The 23700-nt window shown below is 34.8% G+C and overlaps 4 protein-coding genes across 4 annotated transcripts; 1 reads left to right on the top strand and 3 right to left on the bottom strand.

Annotated features, from left to right (window-relative positions):
* Positions 1-552: 552 nt before the first annotated feature.
* LOC145604534 (protein CLT1, chloroplastic-like) lies at positions 553-7241 on the bottom strand. The gene is made up of 10 exons (XM_081660422.1): positions 6752-7241; positions 4314-4459; positions 4150-4187; positions 3737-3852; positions 2945-3044; positions 2778-2813; positions 2265-2315; positions 2021-2144; positions 1192-1317; positions 553-1016 (listed from the first exon to the last, which is right to left on the bottom strand). Exons 1-10 carry the CDS (start codon positions 7174-7176, stop codon positions 856-858), a joined length of 1323 nt encoding a protein of 440 aa, XP_081516548.1. The 5' UTR covers positions 7177-7241; the 3' UTR covers positions 553-855.
* A 3365-nt stretch (positions 7242-10606) lies between these two features.
* On the top strand, positions 10607-15744 carry LOC145606207 (protein HAPLESS 2-like). The gene is made up of 18 exons (XM_081662250.1): positions 10607-11128; positions 11229-11372; positions 11588-11676; positions 11819-11858; positions 11979-12036; positions 12129-12189; positions 12377-12455; positions 12561-12695; positions 12806-13000; positions 13231-13311; positions 13389-13489; positions 13631-13748; positions 13847-13879; positions 13975-14068; positions 14182-14270; positions 14400-14515; positions 15075-15175; positions 15272-15744. The coding sequence occupies exons 1-18, from the start codon at positions 10880-10882 to the stop codon at positions 15742-15744; spliced, it is 2256 nt and encodes a 751-aa protein (XP_081518376.1). The 5' UTR covers positions 10607-10879.
* A 146-nt stretch (positions 15745-15890) lies between these two features.
* Positions 15891-18461, bottom strand: LOC145605531 (pentatricopeptide repeat-containing protein At1g62350-like). Its single transcript, XM_081661598.1, has 2 exons — positions 17861-18461; positions 15891-16654 (listed from the first exon to the last, which is right to left on the bottom strand). Exons 1-2 carry the CDS (start codon positions 18281-18283, stop codon positions 16238-16240), a joined length of 840 nt encoding a protein of 279 aa, XP_081517724.1. The 5' UTR covers positions 18284-18461; the 3' UTR covers positions 15891-16237.
* A 1009-nt stretch (positions 18462-19470) lies between these two features.
* On the bottom strand, positions 19471-22576 carry LOC145603456 (uncharacterized). Its single transcript, XM_081659369.1, has 2 exons — positions 20123-22576; positions 19471-19980 (listed from the first exon to the last, which is right to left on the bottom strand). Exon 1 carries the CDS (start codon positions 22350-22352, stop codon positions 20160-20162), a length of 2193 nt encoding a protein of 730 aa, XP_081515495.1. The 5' UTR covers positions 22353-22576; the 3' UTR covers positions 19471-19980; positions 20123-20159.
* Positions 22577-23700: the final 1124 nt, after the last annotated feature.

Below are 23700 nucleotides of genomic sequence, written 5' to 3'. Positions count from 1 at the left end.
CTAAAAATTAACCAAGATAGTATATTTTTCGCAATTTTAACAGCTACTCCATAGCTCCATACATGAAAAGAAATATTTAATTTTTAAGAAGTTGAGCCCAAATTCACGTATGAGCTAGGTCCATATATAGTGGGCTGATCACATAGCCTCATTTATGACATACAAAGTGGCCCATTGCACCCAATTTTCCAAATATTGACCTTCACCTTGCAACTTCAACTTGATTAATGTGGCTAAAGGTCTCTGATCTTTGGAATTCATTGTAGTATCAATTTGAGTGTAACAATAATTTGGTTTAAATTTGCAGATCTTCACTACTCATCAATTTTGACAAGGTTTACCTTCCAAGGGTATGGAGGACCATGCAATCCTATGTGCAACTTATTTGATGCATATGCTCACACCTCAACGACTATAGCCAAAGCGTATTACATACATCACGACAATCGGGTAAGCAAGTGTAGCACAATATATTGCATTTTGTGCACCCCTGTATAGCATATCATACATTAAAATACTTGTAAACTGTGAAAATAATGCAAAGACAGAAGATTGTCAACTTGATTTTGTGATAGACTGATAGATGATGATTGGCATAGAATGTTAAGTGTTTACACTTCGTAACACAGTTGATGAATTGAATGTTTATATGTGCTCTCCTAGATCTCATTAACCAAACTTGCACATGAAGCATCAAAATTTCTTGATGCAAAGGAATAATCTGATCACTAAACATATGCTTATTTCTAAATAATCAGTAATCCCCCTAAGACTAAACAAACAACAATCGCTACAAGCACATCGAAGCAGCTACAACAATGATAATTTTCTCCTCACTACCTAGCTAAACCTAAATCACGAAGTGGTTGCACTGGCAGGCACCATCGCAGGCCTCCATGAGTAGAAAAACAATCCCAGCACAAGGACGACAGCACCGGCCACAAAGCCTGGTGGAAGAGCAGTACCAGCACCAAGATATGGCAGAGGCAAAGTGAAGACAAACACAGACAAGGGCACTGCATTCAAATTACAAAGGACATCAGCATATCAATGTCATAATCTTGAAGACTTTCGTGGAATAAGCAAAAGATGAATTTTGCATGGTACAAGTGATTAGTGTTTCCAGAATCAGGCGAACAGAATATCAACGCCTGTTTTAAAGCTTGAACTAATTATACATGTAATGTGTACCTGAAACTGTAGAGGCAAGGCAAGATACCACTGCTGAGGAGATTTTAAGAAGATGCAACAAAGATATATTGTAACCCATGTTCACGATAATAAAGAGCAAAGGTAACAAGGGAGCACCATTGCATCCTGCAGAGTAGCCAAAATCACCGACTGTTCAAAAGTTCCACTCTATAGCAGTGTCAAGACAAAATTGAACAAAAATTCCATGGACGAGCATTAATTTGTAAGGTTTTAAAAATGCAAGTCGCCCAATTCCTACACACTCAAAATTTACATGTACTACAAATTGTCTATAAATCTGCTTCAATCCAATCCTAAAAATGAACATGTAACACTTGAAAGGATAAACTTCAAAAAAAGTATCAAATGTACATAATACCAGAGCAGGAAATGAAAATGGAGAACTTCGTTTACTAGTTCCACAAGACACTCACCCCATTCCCAAAGAAAACAGTTTTCCTCTTCCCTATGCATATATGCTCCCTTGGCCTCTAAGAGATGCATAATATGTAACTGATGACCCAAAACTAAATTTGTGGCACAATAAGAAGAAAATTTCTAAATGTATCAGCCTATGGAATTCTCAAACATTAATACAGTTTTTACTTTGTTAGATATAGTGATATAATAATAAACCAAATAAATAGACAAATTTGCAAGGGCATGTTGCAAATGGTATAACTTTAAAGAACGACGACTATAACCATTTTTTTAAGGATCCTGCCGAAGCAGAGTCTGAAAGCATGAGATGCCACACTCCACTTCAAACAGAAAGACTGCTTTCACAAACACTCCAAGGTAAGAGAGGTGAAAGTAAATTTAGCTGTACCCGTTGAGAGACCATTGATATTGAGAAAGCATGCTGCTCCATCTTTAAGGTATGACGGAAGTTGATTAAATGGTATGCCCCACAATTTTGACAGGAAGGGTAGAAGAAGGCATATAAAGAGTGCCTGCATGACGTGAGGAAAGAAATTTCAGGTACAGAAATTAAACATGAGTAATGTAACCCATGTAAACCACTTGCGGCACTAAGGATTCATAAAAATGTCTTGATGTTATCAGATACTTACTTGATAAGCAGATCCAAATGAATTTACAACAAATAGATCAACCGAACCTCCCTGTGACAAGGACCAGCATTCACTTTTACAATTTATCACAAGATAACAGATAGCAAAATCCTTGGAGAAAGAGATTTAAAAAAAAAAACAGAATCCATTTTTTTCATTGCTTCGCACAGTGACCTGAGGAGCTTGATGACACGTGCAAATATCATTATAATGACACATGGATGAAGTAATACGCCTAAAGTAGCTAGTAAACCATGGTTGCAAAATCTGTTAGGAACGTTCAACTTATTCAAATATTAACTTCTTTACTCAAGGACCATTTCTATAATTTATTATAACAAGTGCCAACATATATGAAGTCAAGTATCTGGGCTACTCCCTCAGTATCCACTTCTTTCATTTTCCAACTTCTAAGCCGCATAACGCAACCATTCACATTACAGCCATCAAGAGATCAGAATCTTAAGGTGAGCAAAGCACTTATAAATGGTACAAGCCCAGCAACAGATATACCTTTAATCGCTCAGTAGCATCCAGAAAAATTACTTCCTACAATATAATGCAATTGTCCATCAGATATTGCATGATCATAGAGACATAGAACCAACAAAATTGACAACAGGAGGCACACAATGATAGAAATAACAAGTTCAGCATATCCATTTGTAGTTTGTAATTACCTTCAAAATCGTATCAGCTGCTTGTAAAAAAAATGAAAAAATCATCAAAAAACTCCAGAATAGGCCGGTGTCATTCAAGGAGGGTCCAGCACCAGATCCACTGCAATACAATATCAAAAGTATTCAGAATCTAGTTATAATTAACAATAATTTAAGTCTGAATCCACCAAGTGGCAAAAACCATATTCTATCTCTACTAACAGAATAGTGTAAGTGGTAATTGATCATCTTAGTCTACCTTCCTCTACATTTAAAAAAGGAAAGTAGGGAGCAAAGACAACAGTTCAAACGAACAATCAATACTCCAAATGGAACGGCTTCCCATGTAGAGCTCTTTCAAGGCAAAATTAAACAATAGAATAATCATTATAACTAGTACCATCAAAAGCAGATATTAATTAAAGGAAAGTTACTGCAGAACATAGTTGAACTTAAGATGTACAATCCATATAACCAACTTGGGAGAACATTTACTGTAATGTCTCCAGTCCTCCATTTTGGGAAATGGAATCCACATTTTTATGACAGCACTACAGAAATGCATGAAAGGAGACAAGTTCTACTACTGGTAGGTCAAGTAACATACAAAAAAGTATCTTAAAGTTTAAACCAGAGTGTGACCTCAGTTTTCTGTTAACAGAATTTCTATTACTATCAATTCAAAGTTGTTTCCAAACGTTTATTGGCAACAGGATTCTACACTCAAACTTCAGATCCTAAATGAAAAAGGCTTCCAAAGCTCGAATAAAAAATCAGGATGATAATGTATAATACAGAAGGAATGCAACTCACCTAGCTACAGTTATTATTACGCCCAAAGAGACCAATAAGCAACCCACTAGTTGATTGACATTATACCTCCTTCCAAGGAATATAGCAGATAGGAGAAGTTGCCAAACAAGAAAAGTCTGCAGAAAAGATGGACAAATTAGTTCTTTCACCGCCACTGCGAAGTGGATTGACCAACCATCAACCATGACTTCTGATATATTGCTGCTTGCAACTGAAGCTTTGCTTCATATGTCAAAAACCCGCATGTGACAGACATGTTGATGACCATCTCATACTCATAAAGTCAAAAAATCACGAATACAATAATGCATTTTGATATGTATATATATTATGGTTTAAAATTTATACAAACCTATATTTGCAACTTTTTTGTGAGTTTAGCCACATAATCTGGATATTTCAAAAAATTATACCTGAGACAAAATGGGAATTGATGCACCAGAAAGCATTGCTGTTCCAAACCACAAAAAAAATTGAAATTCATCAGATCAAATTAAACCCTAAACATTCAAGATCTTCTAATGCAACTCCAGAAGAACAAAAATATGATTCAAATAGAGTAACACATTAACCTTACTTGCCGCTGCCATTCCAGATACCGCTGCTAGAGCCTCTAATAATCCAACTCCGAGAAACGGAACTTGAGGCAATGACAACATCTCCTTAGTGACAAAGCCCGCACGATGTCGAAGATACAAGATAGAGAAATATACAAATACATATCTGTATAAAGAAACACAGCTAAAGTCAATATAAATGTAACATAGCAACAGCCTAATATCGTTATAGATCCAACTCTAAGAAACTTATGCCCTGTTCTACAAACAATCAACAAAACACTTTCACATTTAATAAGCTTAGATAAAGTCTTATAAGTTTGCTTTGCAACAAAGTTCAGAGGTCAAATTACTTCAGTTAAGTTCAGAAGTTTTCAAGTGAAAAGAACATGGCCTTAATATGCACCATACTATATTGGTTAACAAATTCAGTAAACTATCCTGAGTAATTGACAAGCGCAGAATCTAGTAGATATAGCAATCTTAAAGCTCTCATAGAATGCTACCTTTCATTTCAATCTCCTATGAAGATAGTAATCAGCTATAAACAAATGCCCAGGGGAGCAAGCAAAAGAGTTCAGAGTAACAGTTGAATTAGAGTTAGCAATTCATGCTAAGTAATTGTTAGTAAAATTATTTGTATTTAACCTTGCACACCCTTCTTAAGGAATCTACATACGAAGAAAGCATTTCTCTTGGTTCCAGGCATTATTTGAACTTTTTGCAAGTTAAAAGATCAATTCAGATATAAAACTCATAAGAGTAATATAAATCATGAAGGTGGTGGACAGCGGGACCATATGACCAAAAATAAATGAAGTTCCTAACAATCATAAGCCCTGAAAAACATAGCAGATTGTAGGAGGTTAGATTACTACAAACAGTGTGCAAGCAGAACAGTAGAAGACTTGTACTTTGTATAATGGATCTAGATGCTAATTGCTAAAAATGCACATTGTGCAACTTTCATTCACTGATTCTCATTTTGACAATTTGAAAGAACTTTCATAGCCAAGTTGTTAAGATTTCAAATAGTCCTGTTTGGACCACACCAAAATTGATTTTGAGCCGCTCACTCGAGCAGTTATTTTCATCATTTTCTATTACCAGAAATGCTTTCAAAAAACATACAGAATCGCTCTAAAATTAGTATCAACCACACCAACCAGCCACCTCCACCATCAAATTGTCAACTACATAAAATAGAGAAAAAATTCCTTTCTATCAAAGGACAAAGGTCTTGTAAATCATTACAAGTATACTTCAATTTTAACTTGTTTTATAAAGCTTACTTTTCCACTTTCTAAATAATTCCTACTGTTGCTTTGGGTAAAAGTAATCTTAACAGATCATAAAGAATCAACCATGCACACTCTCTCTCTAGTCCCCACATGGCCAGTTGGCCACACATTAGACACATACATTATGCTCCCGTAAAAAAATAAACATCTACTCGTACTTCATTAAATCATTATGCTCGAGCATAAAAGGGCAATGCATTACCACTCCATAGCATTTGAATATATTACCAAAGGGTCTGGGAATTCAAGACAAATCAAGCGTTGTTCGGTGTATTTAAAGGGTTCCCTATAAAAAGTTAAAAACTCTACTTCATTCAATAAAAGAGGACTCCATATTAATTCATCAATTATATTTTTACAAAGTTAGGAATTTAACCCCAAAACATTCTAAAAGCTATTTAATTGAGGAGAACCATTTTTTTCACCACAGTTCATGTTCTTGGTCATTTTCTATAAGAATCAGAACATCACTTTATTTGACCCCACTACAAGATAAAGAATATTACCATGACCCCACAAATAAAGAAACTTGAGCAAAAAAAAAAAACATCAAATTAAGTAAAAAATCACCATAAATAACAATTAATTAGCATAAAAATTACTCCGTAAAATGAATAATTATTACATGAGCTGATATTATGTAGTCTTGCCATATATAAACCCGTTATACTTCATATTTGTAATTTCAATTACTTCCACAAAACGTAAATTATGGGTACCACTTAATTTAAGTCCCAACAAAACGTAAACTAAATAAACACTACATTATTCTCATTTTATACTCACTAGTCCCTATTGACAATAAATCACGACAAAACATAAACAAATAAATACTCGACTTCCTTATTAGATTCGCCTCAATAATTACTTTTACCACGGAGTAATTCAACTTCATTTATATCGTGTAAACACGGGCATTGCAATTAAAAAAATAAATACTCGACTTCCTTATTAGATTCGCCTCAATATTTACTTTTACTACCGAGTAAATCAACTTCATTTATAACTTGAAAACACGACCATTGCAATTTAAAAAATAAATACTCGACTTCCTTATTAGATTCGCCTCAATATTTACCTTTACTACGGAGTAAATCAACTTATTTAATAACGTGAAAACACGAGCATTGCAATAAAAAAAAGAACGGAGGAAGTACCCGAAAGTGGCGAGTTGAGCGAGGAAAAAGGGGTAATGTTTCAAAGGCACCAAAGCCAACTTATACAAAACCCGATTCGCTACACCCAGTACTACCGTAGCTCCAGCTGCAACCATCACCTTCACCGTCCGATCTCTCTCTTCCTTCTCATCAACTTCTCCTACTCCAACCCTACACCGAAACGACGTCGTCTTCTTCCTCTTCCATCTATCCTCTCCACCGTCCGATCTCACCTCAATCCAACGGTTCACGTTGACCTGATGATGAACGCATTCTAACCGTTGATATTGATTAACATTTGATGTCGGCGAATTTCGTGATAATCGGAGAGTTGTAAGTGGTTGTCGGAATTGCGTGTTGAATCGCCGGGATTCCAGTGGTGGTATTCCGGCGCCGGCGGAAATTCGCCGGGAAATCGCCGACATAGTTCACTCACTATTTTCTTTGTCCTCTTAAAATTGTTTTTTTTTTTTTTTTTTTTTTTTTGGGAATTGAAGAAAAATGATGATAAATGTAGATATTTATAGAGTGAAAAGAAAAGAAAAGGGAAAAGTGGGAATTTATTTTAATGGATAAAAACAAAAGAGATCGAAAATGCTTTAATTGAGAATAATTTAATTGATTAGGAAAGTGAGGAGAAAAATGAATTGAAATGTTTGGCGGCTTTCTAATTTATACATTTGATGATGACGTAATCAGTGATTTATTTGGGGATATCTATTTTACACATTTAATTTGCTACTTAAATTAAGTTAAATTGATCCAATAACTTAAAGATTTTGTACTCGTACTTACTATATTGTTGGAATTAGATCGGATCAAAAAGTATTCATATAAGTATGTTGGATTTGATGGCAAGTAGTTATCTACTAAAATGAATTGTTATATGGAGTAATTTTTTTAGGGAAATTCTCAATGGTAGCCATATAGTTTTGCACATTCTCAATGGTAGCAAAATATTTGACAAATTCTCTCAAGTAGCATTATTTTTTAAAAATTTCTCTAATATGACAATATTTTTACAATTAGCAGTTGATTAGCTTAATTAAACAAGATATCCTAAAAAACAGCTTAATTAAACACAAATATTTTTTTTTTACACTTCACCAACCACCCATGCTGCCACCAGAACCCACCACCACCCCGTAAATAACATAACCCCGCAAACCCACCCCATCCCTTGCCGAAATTCCTTATTGCGTCGGAACCCTAAAACCTTTTGTCTCCGCCGGTACAACCACCCTCATTCTCTCTCCTCCCTCATTTCAAAAGCTTAATTGAGTTATCTTCCTTGATACAATTGAGTTAACCGATCTCGATTCTCAATCAAATTATGTGGTCAGGTTTGGGGTTTGAGATGGGTCAGGTGGAGTTTTGGCATCCAGTGAGGAGGGTCTAAGAGGTTTCAAGTTTGGTGAGGGGGTGGGATTTGGTGAGGGATCAGGTGAGAAGGGGTGGGATTCGGTGAGGGGGGTCGAAGTGGTTTTGGGTCCGGTGAGGGAGCTCAGGTGAGAATGGGTGGGATTTGGTGAAAGGGGGTTGGTTTGGTGTTCGAGGTGGGGTCAGGTCGGGTTTTGGGATCCGATGAGGTGTGGGTCAGATGATGGTGATGGTCATGGGCGGTGGTTATGGTGGGGTTTCCATGGGTTGTGGAGGTGGGATGTAAGAGGAGAGAGATTAAAAAAAAATTATCTTCTTTAATTATACTAATTAGAACTAATTATAAAAATAGTGTCATGTTAGAGAAACTTTTAGAAAATAATGCTATTTGAGAGAATTTGTCAAATATTTTGTTACCATTGAGAATGAGCAAAAATACATTGCTACCATTGAGAATTTCCCATTTTTTTATAACTAAAATGATCTTGCTTAATTGAAGTGATCGAAACTAATTTGAATTAATTGGGTTAATTGTAAATTGAATTATGGCCGATCAAAATCAAACTTTGGGCAATCAAAAATTGAACACTACAGTTAAGTAGAATTTAAGGTACATAGAAGTTTTACCATATGAGTTATTAATTAATTTTTGTTTGGATAAAATTCAATTTGGCCAAACCGAGCCTAAATTTAAATCTCGTGCCTAAAATCCCAAAAGAGTGTCTAGATAGTTGCCTCAAAACGGAACTTATCCAAACCCGAACATATTTCAAATCATGACATTATTTATCACGTACCATATTTAAATTACAACGGTTTCAAAAGTATATATATATATATATATATATATATATATATATATATATATACATATATATATCCGGTGAGAATATGCCCATATGTGAGAAAACATACTTATATGAGAACTGATTTTAAATTTAGAACATGTGAGTAAAAATTTAGAACATATGAGTAAGAATTTAGAACATATCATAAAAATTCAGAACACATGATTTAAAATTTTGAACACGTGAGTAATAATTTAGAACTTCTACGCGAGTAATCATTTAGAACATTTGATTTTGGATTTACAATGCGTGATTAAAAATTTGAAAAGCCTGATTTGAAATTTAGAAAATTTGAATAAATTTTAGAACATGTGAATAAAAATTAAGAACACCGGATTTCAAACTTAAAACATATGAGTAACATTTAGAACATGTGAGTAAAAGTTTGGAAGATACTAGTAATACTTTAGAACATATGATTAAAAAATTTAGAACATACGAAGTATAAAGTTAAAATTTAGAACAAATAATTTAAGATTTAGAACATTTATTTGATTTAACTCATTTAAGATTTAGAACACGTATATTAAAATTTAGAACATCTAGTTTAAAATTTAGAACATACGAGTAAAAATTTAGAACATGAGAGTGTTCTCACATATGAAAGATTTCTCACATAAAGAGGAATTCTCACATGAGTCTTCCCCTATATATATATATATATAGGGGAGGGATCCGGTGAGAATAGGTCCATATGTGAGATTTCATACTTATATGAGAATAGATTTAAAATTTAGAACATGTGAGTAAAAATTTAGAACATGCGAGTTAAAATTTAGAACATGTGACTCAAGTTAAAATTTTGAACATATGAGTAATAATTTAGAACATTTGTGTGAGTAATATGTTTAGAACATCTGATTTAAGAGTTAGAACAAGTGATTAAAAAATTATAAAATTTGTTTTATGAAATTTTAAACATATGAGTAAAATTTAGAACATCTGATTTAAGATTATGAACATGTGAATAAAAATTTAGAACAAATTGATATAGAATATAGAAAGTGTGAGTAAAGAATTTAGAACATACGCTTTAAAATCTGGAACATATAATTAAAAATCATAGAACACACGTTTTAAAATTTAGAACATATAAGTTAAAATTTTAGAACAAGTTATTTAAAATTTATGACATCAAACTTAACTAATTTATGGTTTAGAACACGTGAGTACTAAATTAGAACATTTGATTTAATTTAGATTACCTAAGGAAAAATTTAGAACATCAGGTTTAAAATTTAGAACATACGAGTAAAAATTTAGAACATAAAGAGTGTTCTCACATATGAAAAATTCTCACATAAGAAAAATTCTCACGAGAGCCTTCCCCTATATATATATATATATATATATATATATATATATATATATATATAAATTACAACCTTTTTTGTTTTTTTACAGATAATTGTAATTAAATTACAACTTTCCCAACTCTTCAAATATCAAATTCCCCTATAACTTCCCAATAATAATAATAAAAAAAAAATGATAAAAAAAAATAAAAAAAAAAACCCCTATAACTTCTACTCCTACGTTAACTTTTTTTTTTAATTGCACCTCTTTTATTTGAATATTTCAAAAAGAAAATAAAAAAAATCTATAATATAATTAACCAACTCTATTCTATTCTCCATCATCACTCATCATATACATTCTTTTTTTTTTTTTTTTTTTGACAAATCACTCATCATATACATTCATCTAACAGGTTCTTCTTCATTTTTCTTATTTTTTCTTTTCTTTTGCTTTTTATTTATTAATTTTGGATTGTAAACGAAACTCTGACATCTCTTATTCATAAAAGTAATGATTGCAGGGTAGTTGAATACTTGAATGTATACGAAAACATTTTAAAATCTGCTAAAAATTTTGGAAACCCTTGGAGTATGGTGTAACAATGCAAAGGGTTTTTAGGATGATGTTGTTAACGTTGCTCTTGTTAAACATCCTCCCACTTTTTGTAAATAATCGCGGTGGTGGAGGAAGATTTGGATTTGTATATGGAGAAGCAATTCAAATACTTTCAAAATCGAAACTCGAAAAATGTGAGAAGACTTCTCTTACAGATGCAAATGGTTCTAATAATAATGGTAACCTTAATTGTACTCGCAAGATCATCATTAACATGGCTGTTCCTAGCAACTCTGTAAGTTGGTTGTTTAAGTTGTTGTTGTGTTTTCCTACATTAACTTGTTGATATTATAGGTTTTGTTAAAACATAATATTGGTTTTTTTTTTTTTTTTAGAGTGGAGGAGAAGCGTCAATGGTGGCAGAGGTTGCAGAGGTGGAGGAGAATTCGACGAATAAGATGCAGACTTTGCGATTGCCCCCTGTGATTACTGTCAACAAATCTGCTGCTTACGCCGTTTTTGATCTTACTTATATCCGAGTATGGCTTACTAATTAGTCTTTGTTTTGTTGTTAGGAAGTAACACGTGTCATTGCTGATGTGTGTTAAATTTAGTCTATTTTCCGATGGCCTAATATGGTGCTGAAACTTTAAGCAACTTTCTTGTATAATTAGGAATGTTAAGTTTGTTTCTTGTGTTTTTTGTAGTGAAAAATTCGATGGTAATTTGACATGTTTTAGCATCAAATTTTCAGGATGTCCCATATAAACCCCAAGAGTATTTTGTCAAGACACGAAAGTGTGAGCCGGATGCTGATGCTCATGTTGTGAAGATATGTGAGAGGCAATTTCTCTCCCTTTTTTGTCTCCTACTTGCTCTGATGGTGTTTGTCCTTAATCCCATATTTCGAGCTTTGATACAAATGTATGCAGCTGCTTTGTATGTGTGTGTTTGATGACTCGTTCCTTTTGTCATTGATTTACAGGTTGAAGGATGATCAAGGTCACGTTATTGAGGCCACTCAGGTAAGGCTATTTGTTGATCTTGAACACTCTAATGTGTAAATTCATACACAAATTTATAATTTTGTTAGAAATAATCAAATTACTGTCCGGTTTTGATTGTATCTAAATGCCCAACACCAGCCAGTTTGTTGTCCTTGTGGTGATAGAAGACGAGTACCTTCTTCATGTGGAAACTTTTGTAAGTTTCTGAAACTAATCGAACAAGTTCAGTATTCGTGTCAAAAGGAAAGGATTAAAATTTTGTGTTGTCATCTGTGTGTTGCTTATCAGTTGACAAGCTTGTAAAGGGGAAAGCGAATACTGCACATTGTCTACGATTTTCTGGTGATTGGTAAGCCAACTGACTCCTTTTTGCCTCTGATGAGCCTGAATTGCTTCAAGATCAAGTTTCTTTATTGACTATAATCTTATAGTCTTGTGAATTTATGTGGTAAAAAGAGTGTTCTAGTTAAACTTTTACCTTTTTTCGAGCCTAATCAATTATCTAGATAACATAATGAACTTGTTAATATTTTTAGGTTCCATATATTTGGCATTGGGCAGAGAACTATAGGATTTAGTGTTCGGATTGAAGTCAAGACTGGATCTAAAGTATCAGTAAGTCACATCATAACAATTTTTGTGTTATGTGAATGTGTTGGTTTCTTTCTCCTTTATTGTTAATCATATGGCCTTTATGTTGGATTCTTGGCTTGCCTTCAGGAAGTGATTGTTGGTCCTGATAACCGAACAGCTGTGTCCAGTGACAGCTTTCTCAGAGTGAATCTTGTTGGCGATTTTGGTGGTTACACTAATATTCCATCGTTTGAGGACTTCTACCTAGTGATACCGAGGGTGGTATGTTGCTTGCCATTGTGCAACTTTAATTTTGGCTATGCTGCCAATGAATTTGGACTGACTGAGAGAGCCTTTTTGTTTTATTTTTTTTTATTTTTTGGTGTCTGAAGCATGGACCAGGCCAGCCTCCTGACCTAGGACGTAATTTTTCTATGTATATGCTACTTGAGAGAGTGAGATTCACATTGGATGGCCTCGAATGCAACAAAATTGGAGTCGGTTATGAGGCTTTCAACGGTCAGCCAGATTTCTGCACCTCCCCATACTTGAGTTGTTTGCACAACCAGTTGTGGAATTTTTTTGAAGTTAGTATCTCAAGCTTTAAAATAGAAGTAACTGTACTACTGTTTTTTCATTTTCTGTCCTTTCTCTATTCCTGAGTTTTCCGAATTAATTTAGTATAGGCAATATTTTTGCACAAAACTGTTTGTTTTACAATTTGTGCTCGTCTATCTACAGTCTTCTCTATATTTTGGAATGTTTTAACTTAAAATTGTCTTGTGGACTGAAAGTGTTCTGAGTAATTGTTTCACAGGCTGACCAGAATCGAATTGCTAGGCATCAACCACCTTTGTATGGTGTGGTAGGAAGGTTTGAACGGATAAATGAGCACCCAGTACGTTTACAGATTCTGCATTACATATTCACCTATAAATATATTGTTAGTCTGTCATTAACTGAAAAGGCATACAGGGTGCAGGGCCTCGTACGTTTTCCTTTGGGATTTCTGAAGCTATCAACACTAATCTTGTGATAGAATTAGCAGCTGATGACGTTGAATATGTTTATCAGAGGTTAGTATATGTTTTTACTAATTATGCTTGCTAAGTTGCTTGCTACATTTGCAAGATTGTTCTGATGTCTTTTGCTGCTATATTCTGATATGACAATTTTTTACTGTAATGTTCTAAAGTTTATTTCTTATGTAATTGTAGGAGCCCTGGAAAGATTTTAGGTGTTACTGTCCCTACATTTGAAGCGCTTGCACAATATGGGACTGCAGATATAAAAACAAAGAACACCGGGAAAGTGGAAGCATCATACAGCTTGACGGTATAAATGATACTATAATCTGTGTTCCCAACTTTTTCCTCTTTGGATTCTCATACTTCATTAGACAGTTTGTAAATTTATTTTTGTACCTTTTACAGTTTAAATGCTCAAAAGGTGTGACAATGATGGAGGTACTAGATTCGAAATTTTCATTGTGATCATTGATCTTACATTTTCATGAATACTTTGATTTTCTGGATGTTATGTTCACAAACATAAATTGCAGGAACAATTTTTCATCATGAAGCCTGAAGAGGTTGGTAATCGATCATTCAAAATCTATCCAACTTCTGATCAAGCTTCAAAATATGCATGTTCTGGTACAGGATTGTTTTTTTTGCTGATTCTGATTGGCTTTGCTTTCAAGGTTGTCCTGGCTTTGGTTTAGATTTGTAGTACATATGATTCAGTTTAAATGTTTCCCTGAATGCAGCAATTTTAAAAGATTCGGAATTTAATGAAGTCGATAGAGCTGAATGCCAGTTCACCACCACTGCCACAGTGCTTGACAATGGAACACAGGTAAAAATGTTCACACTGCACTTTAAGAGGTTAACTTCACAGTGCCAATTTTATGAACTCACACTCGCGTTTACACATTATAGACTGTTTGTGTGCGGACTATAACTGATGCAACGTAAAATACTACAGGGAGCCCCCTTTCAGCCACCAAAGTCTGAGACAGCAAGTTTATTTGGATTTATCAAAGACATATGGAACAAGTTTTGGGCTGGTTTATTAGACTTCATCACAGGAAAGAATTGCAGGTATTTGTATGGAGAATGTCCGTTAAAATCTTGCTGATATTACATAATTTTGTAATAGTTGTTTAGTTTCCTATGTTAAAAAAGAGTAACCAAACTGAATACACTTCACTACATGAAAATATTGATACTAGCAGTTTTTTTTAGAAAGCCAAGAAAATGCCTAAAACTAATATTGGAGGATCTCTGTGAGTTTTATAACTTCAGATTTTAATGTCTCGGCATAGACTGATTAACATCAAACAAAAAAAATATCATCAGAAAATATACAAAGCAAGCCTAAAAGTCCATATAAGAGGATTCCTGTGAGTTCAAACTTCAGACTAAATTGTGTTCGAACTGTGAGGAACGAAAATTTTGACAGTTCTGCCAACTTCAACAACAGTAACCCATGTCTCTAGACATTACCTGCTAGATTTTATCTTAGATAATTGTGATGGCTTCAAATTATGAAAACTAAATATAGTAGTTGTACTGCTGTAGGCAAAAGTGTTGGATTCTGCTTTCTCATTCCATGTTCTAATGAATCTAAACATTTATTTTACATTTTTGTTTTGAGTAGAAGCAAGTGTTCAGGGTTCTTCGACTTCCACTGTCACATTCAATATGTGTGCATGAGTTGGGTCGTCTTGTTTGGATTATTTTTGTCCATCTTTCCTACAGGTAACCAAATTGTTTTTTCTCTGCATCATTTGTTCAGCACTTGAATCCAATGACAATTAACGAACCTTAATTGCAACGTTTTCTGTTGGCATTTAGTGCTTGTGCTTCTATGGCTTTTACATCAAAAAGGACTGTTTGATCCTCTTTACGACTGGTGGGAAGATCATTGCTGGGAAGGTACGCCGAGGCACAAAAAAGTACCAAGGCATAGAGCTCAGCATGATCATCACCGAATTCATCACAAGAGACACCGACCTCACCATCACCGAACACACCATCATCACAACATGCATGAAGTAAAGCATAGGCACAGGAAGAAGGACAATGAACAAGATCATCACCATGCAGCACATCAATCAAGCGATTATAATCAGTATTTGCATCATGTCCATAAAGATAAGCATAAACATAGCAAGCATCGAAGTAGCGCCGGTGTAATCCAGCATTTGGATAATCAGGGTGATTTGATTCGGCATCACAGGCATAGGAAAGGAAGGAGAGCCAATGAAAGGACATCCAATTTTCAAATATATGACAAGGAAGATATTCATGAGCCTTATGAAAAATGAACCTTCCTTTCTCTGATGATGAGAACATTTGTATCAAGAGAAGTATACATCAAGTGAAAAACATGATTGAAAGGTTCTGATGAAATTCTCTTCAGTGCAAGCAAAACTCCAAATTTTATTCTCTGGGAAATGAGAGTCTCAATTGTATTATCAAACATACACACTGGTGGATGGGATTGCGGAAAATTTATGTAAAGTAGTTAATATCTAAGTACAAAATGGATTGCCTTTAGAAACTTGAAAGAATGTGTTCACCAGGTGTATTGTATTACAGCAGTCTCAATTGTTTGGCATATAAACAGTACCTTTTAGGCTTAATTTTTCTCATGTAAAAGGTAGATACAAATTTGTCTAGTTACAGATTTTCAGTTGAGATTTCAGCCAATCAAAAAAACTTTTTTTTTCCTTCAGAACATAAACACACACTGTCCCAAAGACTCAAAAATCTCCCCTCTCTCTCTCTAAAACAACTAAGGCTGGAAAACTTACCTTACTAATCCAAATCACTCTCTGTTTTCCAGTCTTGGTCTTCAAAGAGGTCTTCAGGAGGGTCGTAGACAGAGTATCCAGGGAATAGCTCCAGAAAGTCAGCTTTGATCTTCTCCCTCAATTCAGGATATGGAATAAGCCCTTTCAGAATGACTCGAAAAGGAAGTGAAAGAGGGGGATCGGGGGATTGCCTCATTTCAGCATATATTTCCATTGCCTCATCTGGCAGTTCATTGTCCAAAAAGGCCCTCATAATGTCACCGAAAGTGTGCTGATCAAATAAAACTTCTTCCCTCTTTAAGTCTTCCCACACCCGCTTTGTTTCATCTACCTTTTTGTTCCTTGCAAGCATCATGAGCATGTCCCTGTAGAAGAACATGTCTGGACGGTACCATATCTCTTTCCGCACCACATCATACAACTGTGGAAAGGAAAACCAAAAATTTAAATCACAACAGTTGTTCTACCATATGCATATTTCGCTTTTCTAATAAAGGAAGCATGAATTGCTGAACTCTTACATATGCATCATCAGGTCACTTTGTTTATTTTTCAAATCATAGATCAAGCAAATATAGAGAACATATCAGGCTGAAAACTAGAAAACTTGAAAACCAGCACTTAGTAGTTGGTATGCCTGATTACAGATAAATCACAATGAAAACCCTTTTAGTCATAACCATTACACCTGAAATCTGAGAGCAGCTTGGAAGGCACTATCCCTTTTTAAGTTTTTAGTAAGAACCTAATGAATCCCACCTACGGAGTACTTATCTTCAGATAAACAACTCATTAATCTATAAACTACAATTGATGGTTTACTTAATTATATTAATTTATGTCATTTCGACAATACACAAACCCATCCCAACAAGGAAATCGATCAAACTCTCCAAAAGTATCTCTCCAACATAGAATCAGACCTTTAACGTCTCCAAATCTATGATGGATGATCCTACAAGGCTACAACCATCTAATTCAAAATCTCTCCAACATAGAATCAGACCTTTAACGTCTCCAAATCTATGATGGATGATACTACAAGGCTACAGCCATCTAATTCTAGCCAACCAAATACTGTACCATACATAACTTAATTCTTAAATATAATACCAAGAGCATTCTTTAGTTTTTACACCAATATTACCAAAATGTGTAAGCAGTGTAACCTATCTTGATCTGACTACATCAAACAGGAAGAAATACCAAACCAACTCACAATGCAGGCATCCACCCTACAAACCTACATATAGTCATCAAACTTTGTCCAAATCATGTAATAAATGCCTAAAATTTCGCTCTTTTCGACTGATATCTACTAAGCTCAATTGATTTTTCTTATTAAAAATGTACTTTGTATATTACTACACCAATCAAACCAAATTTTCATTATTGAATTCGAACTATACTGATAATTTGCAAACGAAAACTGATTAATATTGATCAGAACTAATTAAAGGTGCAGCTAATTCTCATTTCATACAAATTGCAGAGATTCTATTCCAAAATTCCAAAAACAATACATATTATCAAACCATAATCAACAAGAAAAAACCACAACATTAATTCCAACAAATTATCAAATTCCTAAACCCAAAAATAATAGAAGAATATAAAAAATTCATACTTTCATGGAGAGAAAAACTTGATCTTGTCGTTGAAACTCAGCAAGAACAGAAACAAGATCAGATTTAAGGAGTCGAGAAACTTGAGATTGAATACAACGTTGAAGACGAACAGGGTTTGATTGAAGACGCTTCAATTCTTTGGCAACAATTAAACCCTCTTTCCCAATTTCTTTCTTTCTCCTCCATATTGATATACTATTAGGGTTCCGCCACACTCCTCCTCCTCCTCTTGGCGCAGATGAACTAGTGCTGATTTTCCGAATCAACCATTGAAATTCGACGTCGAATTTGTTGGTGTTGAAATTAGGGTTTAGGGTTTTAGGGAAAAGAAGAGAAATTGTTTCTGGGTTTGATGTTGAATTTGAAATTGAAATTGAAATTGCTCGGAGAAGTGATTTTGCAGAACGAGTATGAACAAACATGGATTATGAATCAAGCTTTGATTTTTGTTGAATTCCCAGAATTTTAGTAGTCGTTTTGTTCTAGTTGCAGACTCATTAATGGCGGCAAATTAGCAGAAATTTGATGACTTCAATTGTACGAGGCTCTAGTCTAACTTTAATTATAACCCGACCGAGTCTGATTGACTTGTGCGAGATTATGAGTAAATGCTTCGGTAGGGTTCTCTAACTTTAAACCAAAAAAAATGACTTAATTATATCTAGCCAAGGATTAGCCGATTAGGGATGACACCTGAGATTTGGAGTTGTGTCTACTATGCTAAGATTTGGATCGACTCTTATGTACATCATTTCTCCTGATATAAAATTATAGTCATTTGTGTGATTTTAATCTTTGCTCTAATTTACTTATCTCATTTTATTATTTAAAGTGTCCAAAGTTACTTGCGTTGTTTATTTTTATGAAAATTTTGCTATCGGTTTTTTCTATTGAGTTGGGTCTCACACTCACTCACCTATTCTTTGAAATTTAGCGATGTAAGAATACACCGCACATTAATACGGGAATTTTTGTCATGGAGCTCTAATTGATGACATTATTTGGATAGTCCTTACATTTGCAGGTTTCTAAGCAGGCCTGTTGATTTTGCTAGGATATTGTAGCTTTTTGTTAGGACCTAATTGATTCATGAATCTGTTGTTAAGGAAGCTTCTTAGGCTGACATATCTATTATCTAAGATGCTTGTGTCCTGGAAACAGTAGTGTAATGGAGTTTCCAAATTTTGCACATCAGTGGACTTCGCCGATAATCTAAAGTTAAAGTGAAGTTATACCAGATTGAAGCATTGGCATAAGGTGATAAGGTCGGATATGAAATTTCTCAAAAACTGAATTAATTAAGATGGGTATTTGCATACATGATAACATGAACATCTGCTAGTTAATCATCTCCCTTCGCCTCTCCAGACTCTGGAGGGATGGCAGATAGGCAGTTGTGTAATTAAATCTCAGAACTAATTATCTTTCAGTTCAACAATTCTAATCTCAGCAAAAATCAGCTGTTAGTGAATTTGTGTAATCATTTTATGTAATATCTGTCATCAGATGTGTAACTCTTTCCGTAAACAGAATCATGTCTTTTACAGCTAATATACATAATCAATATGATGGATGTAAAAGCTCAAAGAAATATCATCATGAGCAATATTCTGGACCATAGGCTATACTGTGTACTAAAATTGATCTAGACAGTAAAGGTCAATGGTATAAATAATCTGACAACTCCTATGAAACAGTTTCTGCTTTACTACCCAATAAGATGGTTATTTTCCTGTCCAAGCTCGCGATGCGTGAACCTAGTCCTGTAAGCCTAACCAATCAATTCGGTATACGTATAATATCAAGATTTAAATTCTGGCTCATGCCATTATTGATCATTTCCCCCAAACATTATATAGCTTCAACAACAAGAGCGCTGTGTTGAGTTTCATGTACAACAGCATTTTTGTCAATCGATGTGGAGCAGCGAGCAGCAATTTGTGTCTCCGAACTCTCAATCGATGCCTCAGCCATGTTTGGATACTGACTTATACTAATCTTGTTTCTCTGTCAAAACTTTTGATTGTGTTCATCTGCATGAGTGTTGCGCTCAGTTTCAAGAAACACCACGTCATTTGCTGCTATTTCTAGTGAAGAATGCAATCAACAAAGAGCCCACCTAAAGACCCAAAAAAAAAAAGGTGAGTTCTGTCTGTATCCGCAGCCAAGGCAGACAACTGTATACAAAAAAGAGAACCATAGATGCAAAGAGGTTTATTGACATTAAAAATAAACATGACAGAATAAGAGAATGGACTTACTAGCCATCATACAAGCAAAAGTTTCTCCAGGAAGGCATTAAGAAGCAAGCTTTGGAATTTTAGAATGGAACTTGTGAAGATTTTCAAGAAAATCATTGCAAGGGATGCCATTTTCTTTTAGAGCTTCTTGAGAGAATGTCGGAAGAAGATCCACCATATTCAAATCAGTGCAATGACAGAGACATGTCAAGATTGTTGCTCTCATCTCTGAGTTTAGCTCAAGATTCTCAGCTGCCATTTTATGAAGCAAATTAATAACTTCATTCATATCACCCTTTAAACAATACCCCATAAGCAAATTCTGATAAACATCACTTGTAGGTGTGAAGCCTTTAGCAACCATCCTTTTAAAAAGTTGCTTGGCCTCATCCATCAGTCCAACATCTGAGAATCTCCCAATTAGCGTGGAAAACAAAATAGCATCAGGAGCCAAACCCCTTTGAAGCATATCGGTGAGTAGTGTTTTGCCATAATGGAAATCACCAGATATAAGGGCGCCTTGAATCATCACCATAAATGAGATAATACATGGTTCACAGTTTGTTTCCTTCATATTTTTGAATAACATCCTTGCCTGATCCACGCTGCCTTCTTTACACAATGCTGTCAACAACGTATTATAGTCCACACCTCGGGGACTAAGACCAAAGTCTTTCAATTTCAAAAAAAGACCTTTTGCAATGTTAATCATACGCAACTTGCAGAAACCATCGATCAAAATGCCATATGTGTATGAAGTTGGAACTAATCTCTCCCTAAGCATCTTTTTCCATACCTCCAGACATTCATGAACATTTCCTGCCTTCAGATACCCCCCAATTAGTGTGGTATAAGTGACCTCATCCCCACAGATTCCTGCTACAACCATCTTACGGTAAAATTCTTCAGCCTTACTAAGGCAACCTTCCTTGCAAAGCCCTATGATCATTGTATTGAATGCCATAGCATCTGGCTGAACATAAGCTTCATCTTCAAATACTGAATTAAAAATCATTATTGCATCATCAACTTTACCAATGTCAAGAAGACCTTTGAGCAATGTAGTGTATGTAACCAAGCCGGGCTTTTTCCCCGTATCCATCATCATTTTCAATGTATCAAAAGACTCAGATACCAAACCATCTTTGCAAAGAGCACTGATCACATTATTGTACGTTGCAGGAAGTGGTTCTTCACCCTTCTCTAGCATCAACTTCAACATGGCAATAGCTTTTGTAGTCTTCTGATTTCTGCAGAGTCCATCAATTAGACCTGAATATATAGTTGCATCAGGATGTATCCCCCTTCCCGTCATCTCTTTTACCATTGCTGTAACTTTTTCCCACCGGCCCATTGTAGAAAAAAAATGCAACACACACGAATAAGAGATCACATTCGGAGTCACTCCTCTTTCCAACATTTCATGAAAGAGCTCTTCAACTTTATCAGCATTTCCTTGTATGCAAAAACCTTTGATGAGAGCACTATAAGCAACAACATCCACATCAAAATTGTTTTCCTTCATCTCTTCCATCAATCCCATCGCATCTTCCACCTTACCCATTTTACACAAGCCATCTATAATAATAGTATACGATGTCACATCAGGACAGCAACCTGCTCTCTTCATTTGATCCATCAAATTCGACGCATCCACCACCCTCTTTGCCTTACAAAGAGCGTTGGTTACTGTATTGTAGCTAATATTATCAGGCATTATAGAGTTGTTCGACATGTCTTGCAAAACCTGCATTGCTCTATCTATTTCCCCGTTTCGACACAAACCCTTCAGTACAATATTCATGAGGTATACTTTAACCCCAAAACCGCGCTTCCATAACAGCGCAACAGCCCCTAAAGCGTAAGCAGGTTCGGGCGATCTCACCAAATACTCAACCAGGGCAGCCAGTGAATAGAACAGTGGCTGAACACCAACATGGGTCATTTTCTTATACACAGAATATGCCAATTTATGCTCCCCTGCATTCCTAAGCTCATTAACGAGAAAATTACATGTTTGGGCAGAAGGGGTTGTCCCTAAACTAAAGGCATTGTCAAATAATGCAGCTGCTGCTGCAAAAGATTGGTCTTTTCTGCATAATAATACTATTTGGGCATCTATATTATCACTCTGAACTGAATTTTCCCCAGAAAAATGAGTTGAGAGAGATGAAATTGTACATAATAAGTTGTATTGGGCATAATTACGATAATATGAACGAGGATTGTCGAAAAGCAGTCTCTGAAGCATTTCAACAAACAGTTGGTGGGCATAAACTTAAATTGATTCTTTTATCAAACAAGAAAAGTTTATACAGGGTGATTAAGACGAAATTGAAAGGGGGAAACTCATACCTTTAGAATTTCGAGTGTTATAATCCAGATTACAGGGGAGAATTCCAATTTTGATGAGGAAAATGTACTTGGTGAATGATAATGGTTGAGTATAAATTTATACGAGTGACCAGAGTTTAATATTTTAGTATACGTATACCCGAATAGAGTATAAAATAAAGGTCTCTTTACGCTTTATATTATGGGTATGTTTTGTCAATTTTTAAATTTTTTTTTAATAAACCGTGCATGGCACGGGTCCTAAACTAGTTGAGTATAAAATAAAGGTCTCTAAGTTCGTAAAAGAATACGGAGTATGACATACAAGTGTCTTTTTTTGAGGGAAACATACAAGTATCTTTGATCACCACTCCCTCCCTTTTTAAATACCTTTCTATTTCTTCATATACGAAGTTTTTGAAGAAATTGGAGAAGTCATACGAGTAAATTAAAGAGGTAGCAAGGTTGGTGGAAGGTAAATTAGAGGTGAGAAAATCTAAATGTAATAAAATATAATTCTATTGTAAAAGTTTTTCAAATAAGAAAATAGAACAATAAAAACGGCTGGAAATGAAAAGTGGAGCAACAATTTAAAAACGGAGTGAGTAATACGGAGTAAAGTGTTGAGGGTGATAGAGGTGATCAAAGTTAGCCTGGCCCGGTTTTGGGTGGGTTTTGGACATAATTTTTTCAGCCGAAAATTAATATTTTGGGTGAGCTTTGGTTTGCGTTTTTATGCATATTTAGTTGATATTTTAGGTATGGCCCGTATGGCCCGACCAATTTGAACGGGATTGGACACAAAAATTCCGGCCTAAAGCTTAGCCCGACTCGAGAAGTGGACTTATTTTTTTACTTCGACCCGGCCCGCCCAATGATCACCTCTAGCTAAGATGATGGAGTAGTAGCATTACTCTCACTTTATATACCTAAGGTTTGATTCCTATACCTTAGGGATATATTATTTTTTTCACCAAAAAAATGATTTAAAAAAAAAACCCCGAGGTCTAGGAATCAAATCTTATGGGATTCATGAAGAGGAATCAGACCATATATCATAAATTCATAATCGATGTTTGACCAACATACTTGCTTAAAACAAAGTAGTTTTTCATCATTTTGCTACCCAATACATAAAGTAAAAGTTCGATTTTACTTGTATTTGGTACTCATATGTTGTAATATTAATCACACCTTTATTTTAATTTATATACACTTGCTTAGAATAAAATAGTTTTTCAAAATCCAATATAAAGTAAGAGTTC

This window comes from Chenopodium album, chromosome 22 (genome assembly GCF_948465745.1).
Source record: "Chenopodium album chromosome 22, dcCheAlbu1.1, whole genome shotgun sequence".
NCBI classification, from domain to species: domain Eukaryota; kingdom Viridiplantae; phylum Streptophyta; class Magnoliopsida; order Caryophyllales; family Amaranthaceae; genus Chenopodium; species Chenopodium album.
Note: the sequence above shows the minus strand (reverse complement) of the source record. Positions and strands in the feature narration are given on the sequence as shown.